The sequence below is a fragment of the Astatotilapia calliptera genome, chromosome 3 (assembly GCF_964374335.1).
Source record: "Astatotilapia calliptera chromosome 3, fAstCal68.1, whole genome shotgun sequence".
Lineage (NCBI taxonomy): Eukaryota > Metazoa > Chordata > Actinopteri > Cichliformes > Cichlidae > Astatotilapia > Astatotilapia calliptera.
Genome location: NC_137424.1, coordinates 81,655,238 through 81,673,748, shown reverse-complemented (window position 1 = coordinate 81,673,748; position 18,511 = coordinate 81,655,238). Strand labels below are relative to the sequence as shown.

At 45.0% G+C, this 18,511-nt stretch overlaps 1 protein-coding gene and 1 pseudogene across 4 annotated transcripts; one reads left to right on the top strand and one right to left on the bottom strand.

The window, feature by feature from the left end:
- Positions 1 to 845: 845 nt before the first annotated feature.
- LOC113009859 (uncharacterized) lies at positions 846 to 6,870 on the bottom strand. Of its 3 annotated transcripts, none has more exons than XM_080299479.1 (10): positions 6,696 to 6,870; positions 3,527 to 3,580; positions 3,115 to 3,438; positions 2,851 to 3,025; positions 2,707 to 2,763; positions 2,466 to 2,611; positions 2,259 to 2,339; positions 1,974 to 2,158; positions 1,599 to 1,844; positions 846 to 1,509 (listed from the first exon to the last, which is right to left on the bottom strand). In XM_080299479.1, the coding sequence occupies exons 3-10, from the start codon at positions 3,399 to 3,401 to the stop codon at positions 1,172 to 1,174; spliced, it is 1,515 nt and encodes a 504-aa protein (XP_080155605.1). In that variant the 5' UTR covers positions 3,402 to 3,438; positions 3,527 to 3,580; positions 6,696 to 6,870; the 3' UTR covers positions 846 to 1,171. The 3 variants fall into 3 exon arrangements, with proteins under 3 accessions (XP_080155605.1, XP_026004215.2, XP_026004219.2); XM_026148430.2 differs by having other exon boundaries at positions 3,115 to 3,411; positions 6,696 to 6,869; XM_026148434.2 differs by lacking the exon at positions 3,527 to 3,580 and having other exon boundaries at positions 3,115 to 3,411; positions 6,696 to 6,869.
- A 4,476-nt stretch (positions 6,871 to 11,346) lies between these two features.
- LOC113010130 (H-2 class II histocompatibility antigen, A-U alpha chain-like) lies at positions 11,347 to 18,450 on the top strand (annotated as a pseudogene). Its single transcript, XR_013906736.1, has 4 exons — positions 11,347 to 11,506; positions 11,571 to 11,816; positions 12,181 to 12,465; positions 17,920 to 18,450. The product of XR_013906736.1 is annotated as an H-2 class II histocompatibility antigen, A-U alpha chain-like (transcript).
- The last annotated feature ends 61 nt before the right edge of the window (positions 18,451 to 18,511 follow it).

The window sequence follows — 18,511 nt, the reverse complement described above, 5'->3', positions numbered from 1 at the left end:
TAGCATTGGAGATAACGGGCACCCCTGATGAGTGGAACACTCCAATGTGACGGGTTAAGTTGAACCCATCTGAGAAAATGATTTCCAAATCCATATCTTGGGAGAAGGTTAAATAAATCTGACCAGTCTATTCTGTCCGAGGCCTGACGAGCGTCCAGTGATAATAAAGCTGCATCGTTAGCATCACATCTCTCATGAATTATATGAGAACCCTTCTTATATTGTGAAACCCTTGATGCTTTGGTACAAAGTGAATCAAATGTGGGATCCAAGACTCTGATCTTCATGCTAAACATTTAAAGTATTTTAGTGTCAACCCCCGTCAGACTCTAAATGATGAGTGTTCTGCAGGTTTAGCAGGTTTCTCAGTACTCACTGCCTGTCTCACAGTGGGTGGAGAGCCTCCGTGTGATATGCTTCTACATACATGTTAAAAAGTGGAATTATTCTTTCTTCTGGGAAGGTTTTGTAAAGTCAGAAAGCCATCTGGCCCAGGTGCCTTACCACACAGCAAATCCAACATGTCCAAATGAAGACTGTCAGATTTGATTTCAGCTCTTTTAAAGTCTCTTTATAAGTTAATTTAACTCTTATTGGAGAGTTGGAACGTTAACTCTGACTTAGTGTTGAATACCAAATCTGTCTGGAGTTGATCATTCAACACTTATTCATGCTAACTAGGTGTTAAGAGTTTATATACTAACCCCCACAGAGGATTTTAGTTTAACTACATCAGAGTTATCTTCTAATTCATTCTGTGAATTTTACTGTTCTGAATTTCTAGAAATTCCTTTGGAAATAAACATTATTGCAAAGAGGACTGCATCAGCTGAGGCAACATGGTGTCCTGTGAGCTCAATTTCCTTTTAATCAGAAAAGGTCAGACACAACAAAAGCCAAGCAAAGCATCAAACAAAGGAAAAATAAAGACAAGTCAAATGTCCAGCCAAAGGATTTATGGGAGACTCCATCAGTGATGGACCGAGTCAACCGGCATTTCACCTCTGAGAAAGATATATAACAGAACAGCTTTAGTTTGAGTTTGAACTTATACAAAACGCAGCAATATATTAAAAACAGTTTTATTGATTATAAAATACTCTATTGGAGTCATGTCGGTGTGGGCAGAAATCCAAATGTAGGATATGGGACATAAAACACGGTGCCATCTCTAGACTCCATAGTCCCACAGGAGCTCCTCTCCAACCGCGATGTCCCTCAGGGCGATGAACAGCACACTCTCCCGAGGACCAGCAGGGAAGTTCATGGTGAACCTTTGTGGCTTCACGTTTGGATTCCTTTGGCAATGGTTCATGTGCCTTCTATAGGAGTCCTTGTGCAGGTGGCAGGCACAGGGGGACGCAGTGGCATCAGCCCTGTGGCACTCGTCCCTGTAGAAGAAGAGAGACCCTGACTGCCGCCTCTGATTCCCTGCAGCTTTGGTGATGCACGTCCCGTGGTAGTCGCAGACGACGTCTCCTTTGTTGAAGGGCATCAGGGCGATGACACCTGTGAGCAACAGGAAGTCATCATAAGCTCTTTAGAAATGTTGACTTGCTGTCAAACGAGGGTGTGGTCCAAACGATAGGTGCATTTACCTTTGCCCTTTTCCCCCCCGAAGTCCTTCAAAGCCAGGCCCTTCCATTTCTGCTCTGAAATCGAGGACATGAGGGACGGGCTGTCCTGGATCCTGGGCTGTGGAGCAACCCAGGCCCGTAGGACGGCATCAACAGTGGGCTTGTTGGTGCTCCAGGTCTCCTTATCTAATGCCGTCTGTACTCTTGCACGCTGAGGGGCGTTGCCTCTTCTGGCACACCCTGTCCCAGAGCGAGGCGTGAGGAATACTGCAAATCAACCATCTGAGTCAATCATATATATTTGAACCTCTGTGATGTGAAGTATTGCTGAGCTATGTGTATATATTAGAGCTGTAAATAATGGAGGCAGAGCGTCCATTAGCATGACGGGCTTACCGAGGATGTGCTGAACTCTCTGCTTAAGCTGAAGCTCCCTCCACCTTTTGTAGTGGGCTCGGTAGTGTGGAAAACCAGCCTGTACACACCGGCGTTTTGAAGGTGGCTCTCCATTTAGGGTTACTGGGAAGGTCTGCTGGAAGGCATCCCATTCCCTGAGTGGTAGGCGCTTTGTGGAAATGGACCTACACAGAATGAGAGAGAAACCCACCAATAGTTTGTATGTGGAAACTTGTAACGCAGGTTTTCTTGTGCTAGTGGGTAACATAAAAACAAAAAGCATACCTGGCCTGTCCCGAGGTTTCTACTCCTGCTGAGTGTGATGCTGACCCAGCCGCAGGATCCTCAGTGTCGCTGCGCAGGTATCTAACCAAATTAGAAAGGTGAAGCAGTTCTACATCCACCAACAAACGCAGCAACACATGTGTCTGAGTGCTATGACCACACTGGCAAAGTTTTGCCAGTATGGATCCAGTGGTGTGCAGCACTCACCTGGCCCTCAGGCGCTGTACATCTCCTGTTGGGTTGGTCAGAGGGACCCCACCTTCTCCCAGGAAGAACCTGCCCCCGTCGTCACTGCCAACTCTTTGGTTTTGTAAGCACACTGGGCGGATGTTCTTAAAGTAGCACTCCAACAGCTGCAGAGACAAGAGCCATCAATGACAACTATAAATCACCTCCCAGGGTCCACACAGAGCAGGAAGAGAGTCGCTGCTGAGAACAAAGGACTTACTTCTTCTTCCTGGATGGTCATCCTCAAGCTTGCCCTTCGCTCCATCCAGTCCTGCACCTGTGGGTGTGGGACAAAGTGTTGGAGCTCAGGGTGACTTCCATCAACTATCACTTATAATTTACTGTTTTTGTTGGCGGCGCTTACAGAAAGTTCCTGAACAGCACCTGCTGTCAGTCCGTGCTGTAACATCAGGATGGCCTCGCAGTACTGCCTGAACGTTGTCATGGCAACGCTGGGGATGCAATCACCGCCTGCAAGCTTTTGGTGGAAATACTCGATGTCCCTTTTGGCCACGGCGAGGATTTCCTTCTTATCAAAGCTGTTGCAAAGGTGACAGTAAGACAGTGTTGAAAGTGCGTATGTGTCCTGCAGTATGTGTGAGCCAGAGTGGCAACAAGCTCATCAGACCTCTGTGTTGGGAAGGTTTGGGGAGTGTCTGTGATGATAAAGCCACGACTCTGAAGGCGACTGCAGAGTTTGGTGCAAGATGTTGCGTCCTTGCAAAACTCCTGCAGCTCCGAGAAGCTCCAGAGTCGACCTTCCCTGGAAAACAGCTTCTGGGAGGCTTTAGCTCTGGAAGCTTCTTGCTCCCTCTCCTGTGCTGTGCCGTCTTTCAGGCACACTCCGCTCAGGTGATTCCAAATGAACAGCTGGGGCTTGTTGCACAGCAGGCAGTACACAATGTTTTTCTCCATGTTGTTTGGACTGCAAATACAAAGAGAGAGACAAACTCTGCACATCACTTTATAGCACCAGTAGCGTGTCTCGGTATGATGCAAAGCTAGCTATGTCGCTACACTGGACACAGAGCAGTACCTACTTTAAAACTGAACCTTTGTTGATCCTCTGCTGTTTCTCCAAAGCACACAATGTTCTGCACAAAGACATTTAACTTTAGCACATGTATAAAACATGCACGCACACGAGCAGTTCGTTCAGCTAAAAGAAACGCTTCATAGAAACCATTTCTACAACCAGCAAACGCAAAGAAAACAAGCCATGACTAAAACAGCAGTTACGTAAATGAGCAGAAGTTGCTAAACAAACAAAACTGAACCAGAAAGTCTCCAGACATCATGTAACCACTGTTTGACAAACGGTCCTACCGTAGGATGATGTTACGGTGATGTCTGACAAACCATCCCACCTAACTGAAGCTGCAAATTCGATAGTTTTGTGCCAAAAGCAGATGGCATTTTCACTTTAAAATGAACAAACATTCACAAAGGCTTAAAACAATATAGTATCCAAGTCAATAACATGCTAATACTTCCAAGTATGAACACGGAGTAGCGTTAAATCACCCGGTGTTCCAGATTAACTGACGGTGGAACAGATGGTGGATTTTTTAATATTTTGTTGTTAACAGCAACAAGACTGGCGGAGTGTGTCTGAGGGAACCTCACAAATGTCACAGCAACACACTGCAGTGGAACCCCGACTTACGAAATTAATCTTTTCCCGACGGTTTTTCGTAAATCGAAGCAGCCATCGCGCCTTTTGAGTGCTTAGATGCTGGCTGGAGACGGAGTTCTTGGTGGCGGAGGTGGTGGAGGCTGAAGAAAGCATACGTATGCATGCATACATACAGCACCACCACGGGGGAAACTGGCATAACATTAAGGTGTAAAGTTGTTGATTTTTTAATTCAAAGATTAATCAGGCTTTAAACATCAGGAGGTAGTGCAACAGACACTGAAGTGCACATTAAAGACCAGAGAGAACATTATTTTTATTAACAAAAAGTTTTAATCCACCAACAGCCCTGACATCTAAAACACTACAAGTAAAAAAGAAAGGCAACAAAAAACAATTCAGACATTTTTACACAATTAGTAACACTTCAGCTTTCTTTGTAATGTCTGCTTGTATTTTAAGAAGTATCGCATTTGGGTAAAAACATTACCAATAACTCAAAATTAGAGGAATAAGTGTATATATGTGTCAGCTGTATGCATGCATACATATGCTGCATGTAGGCACACTTTCACCTGAAGGTTGACTTGTTGCTGGCCTCTTTGTGAAAAATCTATCCAACGACGTCTGTCTCTGTCTACTTTTCAAAATGGATCTGAAGTGGGAGATGTCAACAAAATGCTCTATAGCATGAGCGGTAAAGTTCTTTTCAGGGTGATTGTCCTTGATATCGGCCGATGGTATGACGGCCTCCTCCTCCTCGCTGAATTGTTGCTGTACTGATGAGTGCAGCATCGCCTCCAACTCTTGCAGCTCTGCCGTTGACAGCTCCTCTCGATGTTCATGCACAAGGTCGTTTATATCCTCCTCGTCAACCTGCAGTCCCAGGGCGGTGCCGAGATTTACGATCTCCTCAACCTTGACTTCAGGTTGAGGTTCCCCCTCAAAGCCTTCAAAATCTCGAGGGGCAACAGCATCAGGCCACAGCTTCCTCCAAGCAGAATTTAGCATTCGACGACTCACCTCCCGCCATGCCAAAGAAATCAACTTGAGGCATGCAACGATGTCGAAATGATATTTCCAAAACTCCCTGAGGCTGAGCTGCGTACTCTCTGTTATGTCCGAACACCGTTTGAACATGTGTTTCGTGTACAGTCTCTTTAAATTAGAGGTCACTTGCTGGTCCATGGGCTGGAGGAGAGGGGTCGTGTTGGGAGGGAGGAAGAGAACCTTGATGAACGAGAACTCCTCCAGGATATCGTCCTCGAGGCCAGAGGGGTGGGCGGGGGCATTATCGATGATCAGCAGGCACTTCATGGGGAGCTCGTTCTCCTCGAGGAACTTCTTGACAGCAGGGCCAAAAACCAAGTTGACCCATTCGACAAAGAACTGTCGGGTCACCCAGGCCTTGGGGTTGGACCTCCACATAACCTCGAGCCTCTCCTTTAAAGTTTTTGTGTTTCTTGAAGGCACGCGGATTTTCTGAGTGGTACACTAGGAGTGGCTTGACCTTACAGTCCCACTGGCATTAGCACACAGGGCGAGGGTGAGACGGGCCTTCATGGGCTTGTGGCCTGGCATCTTTATTTCCTCCGCGGTGATGTACGTACGCCGCGGCATCTTTTTCCAGAAGAGGCCAGTCTCGTCACAGTTGAATACCTGCTGGGGGATGTAGCCTTCTTGATTTATAAGTTCCTCAAATTTTTTAACAAATTCTTCGGCAGCCTTGTGATTGGAACTTGCTGCCTCGCCGTGACGCACAACGGAGTGGTTGCCAGTCCTCTTCTTGAACCGATAAAACCACCCATGCGATGCCCTGAACTCTGGGGAGGTTAGCGGTGCCTCCTGCGAGGACGTCGATGCCGTTGGCTGCTCATCGGAAGCTGCCTTACTTACTAAATCATTATAAATTGAGGACGCAAATGACAGTCTCTGTGGGGGTATTGCCAGTCTCTCCCTTGTCTTTAATCCAAACAAGGAGAAGCCTTTCCATCTCGTCGTGTATGGGGGTCCTCCTTTTGGACATGATGGTGGTGCCCTTTGAAGGTTTACCTGCTTTGATGACTTCTTTTTGTTTTAGAATTGTTCCTATGGTCGAAGGATTTCGGCCATACTCGCGTGCAATAGCACTAAGTTTCCCACCTCGCTCATATTTATCAATAATTTCTCTCTTTGTTTTCATCGACAGTACTTTACGCTTCATTTTGCTAGCTGCGTGGTTCAAGTGGAACAGCGAAGCGCAAGTACGGAAGCCAAGGGGTTGTCACATGATTCGGAAGGCATTGTGGGCATTGAAGGCTCAGCCAATCAGAGCCAGCGGATTTCGTTACGCGGGCATTTTGCCGTAACACGGGCAGAAGTATTGCCGTTCAGTGCCTTCGTAACTTGAACTTTTCGTAAGTCGGGGCTCCACTGTATTCTGCATTAGCCAAGTCAGCTAGCATTAGCATCCATCAACCTGCAGCCTAAAGCCACAGTGTACACACAATGACCCGCATCCTGATGTGCGAATGACCGAACAACAGCCTGTACTGTGAGGTGCGCCGTGCACATTCATTGTAATGTTTACTAACCTGAGGCAGTGAAGCTGCTGTCAGCCTGGGTAACAAGTAGACGAAAACACAATAATCTTCTGTAAACCGTGAACACAAACGACACACATGCTGTGCTGGCGTTAGCTTCACAACAGGAAGTTCTTTCTGTGAAATTCTTCTTCTGCGCCCCAAAACACTGCTCGGTACCACCATCGCGCTCTGCGCCCTCTAGTGTCCGGATGTAGAATTGCATTTAATGCCTGAAACTCACAATCCAACAGGTTTTTGCAACGTTTTTAAATCACTGTAACGTTTGAACCGTTCGCTCAATTGAACCTAATCCAATTGTTTCTGAAAGCAGAGACTCTGCGCTTTCTCTGCATTTATCTTTAGCGTGAATATGCATGCACAGTTTGTTCACCTGATAGAAAAAGTCACATATAAAATTACCCGATACTTGAAAAAACACCAAAGTTAGCAGGTTTACTCTCGCTGTAGTTTCTCCGTAGCGTTACATTCACCTGGAAGTATGTCGGTTCTCAGTCATCCAGCTCAGCATAGTGTAAGGAGCTGCTGATGGAGAGTCCCACATTTAGCCATATGGGAGAGTCCCCAACAGGGTCATGGACCCCTAATCATCCTCTACCTAATCATATGAACCGAGGTGTGAAGATAACAAAACCAGCAGACAGGGTGGCACCTTTGTCTCTCATGCACGAAGAGAGACGCCTCTGAAAAGGCCTCCAGGCCTCTTTAAGTGCAGTCACACCTGACAAAAAGGGATCTTAAAACTGGATTATAGATGTTCAACGATGGTCGTGCAGCACAAAAGCATTGCACATCTGCCTTTCACGAGCTGCCGTCTTCCAACAAAAAGCATTTACAATTCCTCATCAGCCGTCAAAGGGTTTCCCACAGCTCGCCTCCTGCCTCTGCACAGCCAGGGAGCTTCTAACGACCTCTGACCTCCTGTAGTTTGGAGTTATCAAAGTAACCCATGACAGTAATGTTTATGCTGAGAGATGGGCTTAATATGATGGAATAAAAATCAGGTCTGATTTTATAGAAATGCTGTTGAATGCATTAGCTTTAAAATAAGTGAGGAATGTGCTTTTCTATCTCCAGTGCACCCAGGAGGCATTTCTGCTGCACACAAAGGTAACTGAATGTCATTTCTTCTTTTCAGGGTGGAAATGTGTCCAGACTCTAACATGGACCCACGGGCCCCACCCTTGGGATTTATGAGGAACAGGGAAAATGATCGGGAGAGAAGCAACAGACTGACTGAAAGAACTGGAACGAGCTCATATAGAATCAGCTAAACAATATTGTGGATGAACAAATAGAAGCTTAAACACCTCAGACAAAACTATTATAAAACGGCCCCAAAGCTAAAGAATAACAGCACGGAAACTGTGCAAACAGTTAGAAACATTAAAAATCCACCTGCTTATTGCTGCAAACCCAAAGATACAGAAGAATCCTTTTGGTCCTCCTTCATCACTTCCCTGCTCCTCCTCTGCCTCACCTCGTGCTCTCATCCTGGGTTTGCATTGAAAGTATCCCCACCTAATCCCTTATCTATGTAATGCTGAGCTTGCTAAACCTTTTTTATACTTTTTGTTTTATTGGTGACTCCAGAACTCGTGCAGCTGTTAGTGATCACAGCAAGTTTCCCAACCCCAGTTTTAGTTTTCCAGACATCAGTAACATTGTCAGCTCTGTCTTGCCTGTTGATGGTCTTGTTTTCACATTTTGGGGTTAATCCTTCTAAATAAACTATAAAAACAATCCATGTGTCAGAGCCTCGTTTGTGCTGATTAGAGTCAAGTTTCTTTATTTGTCACATGCACAGTTATACAAATACAACACGCAGTGAAATCTATCCTGACACGCTCCTGCACTGTGAAGGGGACAGAAGAACATGATGTTATATACATTAAGTATAGCAAATATACTTTGATGTATATATTATATACACTGTAGGTGTTGGAGCTGTTATCGATGAAACACTGTCCTTCTCCCTGCCGTCTCTCTTCATGAGATCCTCCACCGATGGGCCAAAGTCGGCTGTCATTCCCAGAATGGTCCAGGTCTCTATCTTACAATGAAACACAGACCGATCTCTGCTTCCTCCTCTGCCTCCTTCATCCCCTCTGAGGATCCAGAAAAGGCTTCAAAGACTCTCTACTCCCTGTCAAAATTAGGGCTTAAAAAGTTTTCTCCCCCAATAAAGATTAAACCATAAGCTGGGAGGGCTGGGTTTGTTTGCTCTCACTGGTCTGATCGAGCATCCCTGACGTTTCACACTGGTTACCAGTTCTTCAGAGGGAAAAACACAGGTGGGAACAGGAGAGAAACAAGGCACAAGCCCACACTCCCCATTCTGAATGGCACATCTTGCCTGCAGTTGGCCACACCGTTCCTCTACGTGGATTAGATGCATCTATGCAGTGAGTAACACACCAGTTTCTCTGAGGGCATTTTGACCTTCCCCTCTGATTTTGCTCTCATTAAAATGTCACACAAACTGGGATTTTTCCCCCGAGAGCTTTAAAATGTAAAATCTATGCTGCAGAACGTGTGAGGCAGATGGTAACTTGTTCTGTGCAAGAAAAATACCCTCTGCTCAGCTTTCTGTTATGGCCTCTATCACTTCAAAAACACTGTGGTATCTAAGACATGAAGTTTTAAGTGGCTACTCTCATATTGGAGTTTAATTGACCAATGATGTGTATTTAAAATCTGTGTGGAAAAGTGTCTTCCACATGCACCCACTCACCATAGTTCCTGGTGGAGAACAGCTGCTCTAGTGCGTTTTGCTCCCTGTAGTCGTATGAATGGCAAACTACACTCACTGGCAGCAGCATGGGCACACTGAAGCTTTCTTCTGACATTTTCGCTATAACGGGCACCCCTGATGAGTGATCAATAGTTAGACGTCTGTCTAATTCCTGCTTTGTGTCTTCTGTTCGTGTCGGGAACTGAAGTTCAGATGGATCGACTGATACATTCCTCTCACTCTGCATTTCCTTCATTCTCCATACCAAGAGTTTTCTCGCTTTCCCTCCTTGGTCATACTAAAACTGCCACATTAGGCTTTTTGCTGATGCATCAGAAGAGAATTTATTATATTCAGTTCTCAAACGTAACAATTCACTTTGATGAGCTCGATGTTAAGTTGTTTTGAGGAGCGGAAAACAAACTCCCGATCTTGGAGGTTCAGGAATCGGATAAGCACACCTGTGTTGGTTTGGCTTTCGAGGTGTTAGGGTGCAACTGCTGATCCTCGGCGCCGTCCCAGAGACCAAACAGACGCAGCTTCTTGCGTCGGACGTGGTTCTCCAGGTCGTCAGTCTGATTTTCAGCTTCCTCATCACAGAAACACATGAACATTAGACCGGAGCATTCGGGGAGTGAAAGCAGTATTTCAACCTTTAAGCTGAACTAACGTTTTACCCTCCTCTTCATCGTCTCGTCTCCCTGCTGTCAGAGACACGACACCCAAATGAACCTCTAAGAGATGATGTCATCAGTGACCAATCAAGAACGAGAATAGATGACTGACACGTGCTACAATAAGTCTTAGTTTCCCTGTCACTGTATTTTAGGAGTGTGAAGCTATAACGTTATTTTAAAAACTAAGCCGAGCCTGAGAGTCGTGGTTGTGGTGAAGCAGAGAGCTCTGACGGCCCGGACCCGCCCCACAGGTGGAGCTCTGCACAGCCTGAGCCAGCTCACACACTGAGCTACACCTCTTAGTTTACATCAGCGTGTTGATGTTTGACTCCATCCACCAACATGAACCTGATGTAGTTTACTCTCATTTTGAGTCGATCAGCTGACTCTCAGATCACAGCACGGGAGATGTACGTCACTAGCCTGCACGATCGACACAGATGACAAGAGATGAATCCTGACCAATCCTGGCACCTGTCAAGAACAGGAAGGTGGACACAGAACGCTGCGTATTCCAGGAAAAGCTGGCAAATGATTGTTTGGTGTTGGAGACAGTATCTGTGTGCAGTGTGATGCTGAGGAGCATCAGGACATTCACAGTGCTGACAGTGAAGTAGCTGCTTGCCCTGAAGTAGACGATGAGCAGCAAAGTTTGCAGCCAGCTGGGAACAACATCTAAACAATCTGCAGCCTGTGATCTGAACACAGCACATAATGATCGTGTGTCAAAAAGCTTTGCTGAATAAAAGTGTCGTCACCTTTGTTTTCTTGCAGATTATCATCGTACACGTGAGCTCTGCTGATCTCTCCACCTTCTTCTACTTCTTGACACCTTTAAGTGACATCATCCAGGTGTGTTTGTGCTGATGCCTACAGGTGTGTGTGTGTGTGTGCAGGTAATACCCTGGAAGAGGTGAACATGATGAATGTTTCAGGCTGCTGTGATGTAACATGTTCTAATCAGGCCCAGACACAGAAACCATTTTAAAAGACAAATTCATATTTTATTTCTTCTTCTAAATCTTTGTAAACAAACTGAATCAGTTTTTCAAATAAAGTTTGTTTTATTTTGAAAATCATCAGAGGGGAAACTGATGACGATAAACATTATTGTGAAGAGTCTATAAATACTGATGATTGATTGGAGCTGTCTCCAGCTGTTTGTAGATCGTTTTCCCTTCAGCTGCCTGGATACTGATGACATCATGGGGTGTGACCTCTGTGATTGGCTACTCTGAGTTAGTGCTCAGCTGCTGCTACACTTTCAGTCGGTTCACTCACACACACACACACACACATACTCACACACAGTTTAACGGTCAGAGAGCTGCTGATGAAGATGAAGGAGCTGCTCCTCTTCCTCTCCTGTGTCCTCTGTGTCTCTGCCGATGGTGAGTTTGTCTCGGTAAACTCTGGCAGGCCGGCAGCAGCTTATTGATCGGTGTTTCATTTCAGGTCTGCACGGTGACGTTCATATAAACGGCTGTTCAGACTTCGATGCAGAGGACATGTATGGACTGGATGGGGAGGAGGTTGCCTACGCAGACTTTAACAACCACACGGAAGTCTACATGCTGCCTCCTTTTGCCGATCCTATGACTTACCCCGGCGCTTATAAACAAGCTGTGACTGAGCTGAAGGTCTGCAGACACAACCTGAAGGCTCTTGGCGCGGTGATGAAGGACTACCCTTCCAATAACCGTAAATACAAACATTTAACGTGTGTCTCACCTCACCTGTGTTTACCTGAAATGATCAGTCCAATCAAACACAGCCAGTGAAACAAACTGATTAAAGGTATGAAATCATTCCACCTTAAACACATTTAGAAATTGACATGTTTCTATTTGTGTTTCTATTAAAGACCACATTTATTTTTCTTCATTAGTTTCTCTGGAGCTGAGCAGAGTTCTGTCTGTGCTCCTGTTTCTCTAGTTTCTCTCACACAGACAATGATGGCATCATCTCAGTGAATGACTGAACAAGTCATTGATGTTTATCACGATCACCTGCTGATGGGAACCAGCTGAAGCTCTGATCCTCTGCCTGATGTGTTTGTGCACAGATGCTCCTTCAGCTGTGATGATCTACACCAGAGACGAGGTGGAGTTTGGAGAGGAGAACACTCTGATCTGTCACGTGACTGGTTTCTATCCTGCTCCTGTCAACGTCTCCTGGACCAAGAACGGACAGAAGGTCACAGAAGGATCCAGCACCAACGTTCCCTATCCCAACAAAGATGGACCCTTCACCCAGATCTCCAGACTGCAGTTCACCGCACAGCTGGGAGACATCTACAGCTGCACAGTGCGACATCTGGCCCTGACTGAACCACTGACCAAGATCTATAGTAAGAAAACTTTATTTAAACAAAAGACTGAGGCCAGTGTTCATCAGAGCAGCTGGATCTGATCTGATAGTTTGACACGATGATTTTTGTCACACATTTTGGAGCCAATATGATCATCTCATCCCACCAATGATGGGAACAGAGTTTAACACACTGAATCATATGAACAGTAAGTAAGAACATACAGAGAACAGCAAGACGACACAGAGCAAAGCAAGCAAAGCAAACTGTGGGCTGTAGAGCCTTAAGTACAGACAGCAGAGCAACACAGAGACAGACAGAGCAGATGTCTCTGTGGCTTCTCTTTATAGGGGCCAGTAACTCCACCTCCTGCTGCTGCTGCAGGGTAACTTTCCACTCGTCCTCCAGCCAAAAACAGCTGGTGCTGGGTCAGGGGCTGGTCAGGGCTCTGGATCAGGGTTATCTGCAGCTGGGGGCCCTTTGATGAACTCTTTGCTTTGCATTATCACAATAGGTCACGACACAGTCAAACGCCACATATTAATCCTGGTTGTTAAATCTCGCAACAAGCAGAATGCATCAACAGGTGCTCTGACAGCAAGTGGCATAATCTTATGATAAACATGTTAATAATAGCTGACCTAATTATACAGGTTATATACAGTAGTATTGTAATGATTGTTAAGGTGACTTTACTGTGATGTGTTCAGTATCTGTTACAACGTAACCACCTTAATAACCCACGGTGAGGGCAAAACTACTTGAAAGTTACAGTACATATGTTCACTGCACATAGATATATAGTGCATATAGTTATATAAGTATACTTTCCCAACATTCCCCTGGTCAACCAATTTAAGACAAATGAATTCCTGTTTGTTTGCAAAGCAGACGACACAACATCCCTGAAAGAATTCTCAAGAAACTTAAAACGAGACTAATTATAGGAAAATGAAAATAAGGCATGAAACATACCAGTAGACACAAATTACATACGTGGATTACATGACACCATATGTGAAATTGATATAATTAAACAATTAATTCCCAGTTTTGGATTTCATCTTGGTGCAGCTTCTTTTTCTGAACAAAGGTCTCAGTGTGAGCTGTGAAATGTCCTTTGATAGCTTCAGGGTTATTTCTGGAGTTCCACAGGGCTCAGTGCTAGGACCAGTTCTGTTTACATTACACATGCGTCCTTTAGGTAACACCACAATAGGCATAACATACCTCCGTCATGCAGATGACACCCTCTTCCATGTATCCAACACACACCAGTCAACCTGCAGGAATGTCTCCAGAAACCAAAGACCTGGATGACCTCGAACATTTTGCTCCTACATTTAGATAAGACTGAGTTTACTGTCCTAAAAAACCTTAGACATATATGGTATCTAACCAGATACTTAGTCTGGATTTTTAACCAGGATCTGTCCTTCAATGCACATATTGAAAACTGCTTTCTTCCATTTTTGCACCCATGCTTCTATCTCTAAAATTAGAAATATCCTGTCTCACACTTACTGAAAAATGAGTTCATGCATTTGTTACTTCCAGGCTGGACGACTGTCATTCATTATTATCAGGATGTCCTAAAAACTCCCTGAAAAGCCTTCGAGCATGAATACTGGCAGGGACTAGATGACACAGTATATCTCTGTCATCCGGTCGGGGGCAGGGATAGCTCAGTGGGTAGTGTGGACGCCCCCACTGAACGGCTACCCTGAGGTACTCCTGAGGGTCCCTGCACACTGCTCCTCAGGCGCCTGACTTTTCTGCTGCCCACTGTTACAATGAGTTACATGCAGAGAGAGTAATTTCCCCACGGAGATCAATAAAGCATACGTTATTAGCATGACAGCCTTTGTTCTTACGGTAAAGGAGCCATTGAAAAGCTAAAGCAGCTGTATTAGACTAATCATACACATTTACACAGACATGCATGAATTTCAGTTTACAATCATACAAAGTTCCCTATTGGACCTTGTTACATATTTGGGTGGTTGACTCTGAGGCAGACAGTTTACCCTATAGATTGAACTAAGACCTTACAAATTTAAGAAGCACAATGACAACATTCAACAATTATACTTAACAACCCCATTTCCCTTAATTTGAAATAATACATGTAACTGAAATCCTTCTGGTTTGCACCGTAATATCAGCACAGACAAGAGCTCTGAGTCAGCAACACTTTAAATGAGACAGTGAGAGTGAGGAGGTCCGACAGATGTTTGAGGGTGCAGCTGATGGCAACATCAATGAACTCTGTCATTGGATATATTGGAAAATGCATGGACGATATCATCACTAAAACCACCGTCTGCAAATATCCAAATCAGAAACCCTGGTAGATAAGGACATTCTTGCTAAGCTCAAAGTGCGGACCTCTGCCTTTAACTCAGGGCGTTCTGATGCATATGAAGCAGCCAGGTACGACCTCTGAAAAGGGGCCACAAAGGACTACAGGGACAAAGTGGAGTCCAGCTACCACAGCTTTGACGCCAGGCGCCTGTTGAATGGACTACGCTGCATCACTGACTACAAGAAGGAAAACACGGCAGTGTCCAGCCCACAGCGTCTCTCACAGACGAGCTCAACAACTTCTACGCTTGTTTTGTTGCAGACAACGAGGAGCCGCTGCTCTATCCTCAGGAGCACAGTGAGGCTGTAACTTATACTCTTAAAACAGAAGCTGTGAGATGGTCTTTCAAAAAGGTCAATCTTCACAAAGCTCCGGGACCGGACGGCATCTCAGGCCGGGTTCTCAGAGCATGCGCCGACCAGCTGGCAGGGTGTTCACCAACATCTTCAACCTCTCCCTGAGGCAGTCAGGGGTCCCCACATCCCTCAAAACAACCACCATCATCCCCATTCCTAAGAAATCAGAGGTCTCCTGTCTGAAATGCTACCGCCCTGTTGCACTGACATCCGTCATCATCAAGTGCCTTGAGTGGCTGGTCAAAGGTCACCTCTGCTCCTCCCTCCATGTTACATATCTGCAAAGTTTGGCATGAACGCCAACCATCCCTCCAAATTTCTACAATCTAAGACCGAGAGCTTGCTGACGAGCTGCATCACAGTTTGGAACAGAAGCTGCTCTGCAGCAGCAGGAAGCCACAGAGCATCACTGGCACGAGGCTTCCTGCCACTCAGGATGTTTATCCCCAGAAGTGTCTCAAAGCACACAGCATCATCAAGGACCACAGCCACCCAGCACATCAGCTGTTCTCCTTGTTACCATCTGGCAGACGTTACAGGAGTCTGTCTGCTCGGACTACAAGACTCAAACTCTTTTTACCATCAAGCCAGCACCACAACACATAATCCATATATGATGTAACGTTTATGTAAATCCCTCTGTGCAGGTCTCATCCCTTCAATAATGTGATGCTCATTGGGGCCATCATAAACATATAAATACAGAGTAATGAAATACAGTAAGACGAGGGCTGGAGCTCTGGGCTTTAATCTTAGGAGTTTGTTGGGAGGATCAGTGATGCAGCTGCTTCATGTGGTCCACTGCAGATATGATGGATAGTTAGGTGATAGTTGTTCCCCTCCTACGCCTGCCGACCCTTAGACGTCGTCCTCCGCCTGACTCCTCCACTCCACCTTTGTGCAGGCCCCATCGCTGACCCTGGCCTGCGTACTGCCGGTGTTGCTCCTCCACAGGCTCTGGCCTGCTGATCTGTGTTGTACCCTTCAGTTGGTGAGCTCCTTCATCTGTGAGCAGTTATCTGTTTTCCTTCATGTCAGGAGAGTCGTTATTGCGAGTGTGTGCAAACATCAGTTAAGTAACTGTTTTCTCGTCCTGTGAGCTCGACCTCTTCTTACTCTCCCTTTCTTTAACTTCCTTTTCCTCTCACTTGCATGTTTCCTCTTCCACAAACTGTCTAATCACACTCTCCAGTGTGTGTGTGACTTCCTGCATCTCTTACTTTCTCATTCCCAGTTCATTCCTTAAACATATAAAGTGCAATTTGCTTCTTTTGTTGGGCAGTAAAAATCCCTCTGATGTTGTGGGACTCTCAAAAACTTAGTTCCTGGTTCAAGCCTGACACTTTGGGCTTTGCAGGGTGAAGGCCTCGTGTTTTATGCTTCTCTGATGCTCTTTGAAATGTTGTTTCTATTTTAGCCATAGAAGAAGGATTGCACGCAGTCTGACCAGCATCAAGGCAAGTGTTTCAGATACCACTGATCTCTTTATGATTCTCTCCAACACAACACCTAACTGTGCTCTTTCTGTCCCTCCTAAGACCCTCCCTCTCTCTCTCTTTCATGGCATTTCTAATCTCTCTTTGCTGTTTTGGCTGATTGGGACCTGATGAGGGTAGAAACAAAGAATTACCTGATTTCTTTTTTAAACCTGATTGTTGTTTCTGAGAAAAATGAGATCCACATATGAGGACATTTGTTTTAAATGCTGATCGAGCAGTGACAGTATAATGTCTATAATGGTCCAGACAACCTAAGATGTGATGTCCACATATGTGGAGGTTAATCAGCTATTCTAGTGATTCAAATAACTTGATCAGTTCTGCATCACACAGCTGTTATTCCTGTTTTTCTTTTCCCAGACAGATATTTTTGTTCTTTGAATTTAAATGTTTCTTTTCCTCTAAAATGCTCAAGTGTAGCTACTTTGCCTTCATTCCTACTTGTTTGGGAAGAGCTGTGATCCAGCTGTTTGAGTGTATTTTAATTTCTTATATTATATTTGGAGATGTGTTGTTTCCATTGCCCTGATCACCTCCTGTGTGTATTTAGTGTGTGTTTCATTCACTCTTTGTCAGGTCGTCTGTGTATTTCCCCTCCATGTCATGTCACAGTGCTCATAATCACCATAGTTTTTCATAGTTACCTCATTCTTGGGGCTCTTCAGGTTGTTTTGTTGCTTTAACTAATTTATTATTAACACCCATATAAGATTATGCATAAAATGAATGACTAATGTAAAAAATTGTGTTTTCTTTATATATGTTTGTTATGTAAATGTGCTTTTATTTATTCACTCCACATAAAATGTAAAAAATAGTTGTTTTTTGTCTGTTTACAATTCAAATTTAAACTATTTACATCTTTTTTGCTTTGGGCTCTGGGTTGGTTCGGGTGGATGTGGTGGTGTACTGCATGCTGCTGTAGATGCAGCAGCAGCAACAGTTGCAGACACACTGGCACCTTCACACTCAACTGACTGTGTTTCATCTTCCCATTGCACTGATGGGTGGACAGCTGTCAGGAGCCTGTGCAGTTTGTGGAGCGGCTCCGTATGATATCCTCTACACTCTGCCTTTGTGTTGTCAACAACATTAAAATGCTTCCAGATTTGGCTTTTCTTGGTTTCACTTAATGACCCAGGTGATTAAAAACATGTTCAAGAGTCTGCGTGAAAGTTACAGTGCACATGCTCAGTGCAGGTAGATGTAGAGTGTATATAGTTACATAGACATACATGTCATCCTGTTTCTCTCTGTGTGTCTGTGTCTCCAGATGTGGAGGCGTCTGCTCAGCCTGATCCAGGTGTTGGACCCTCTGTGTTCTGTGGAGTGGGTCTGACTCTCGGTCTGGTCGGTGTGGCTGTTGGAACCTTCTTCCTCATCAAAGGAAACGAGTGCAGCTGATTGGCTCACGGTGACGATGTCATTCTATGACGAGCTCCTAATCAGTGTGACTGTGCTGTAGGTGAGTGTGCAGAGTTCGCCTGTAATGAGCATCAGATCCTTTGTTCTGTCTGGTTCCTGTTTACCTGCCTCAGCTGACGTGCTTAATAATGGAACATCTGTATGAGCTGTGCCGTCAGCCGCTGGTGTCAATAAAGTTTAACTCTGGAATTCAAAGCAAAGCTATTTTCAGCTGCTCTCGCACCACCAGCAGATTTTACCTGGACTCTGTTCCTGCCACAAAAGTGATGAGACTGAGATCAGTTTGATGTGACCTCAGTGTTCATAAACTCCTATAATGTGTCTTTGTTTACCAAACCGTGTTTCAGATTTTCATATATCAATAAAGTTTAATGACAGATTCTGTGTGTGTGTGTGTGGAGTCAGACTTTGAGCTCTAACAGAATGAACATTAATGATGT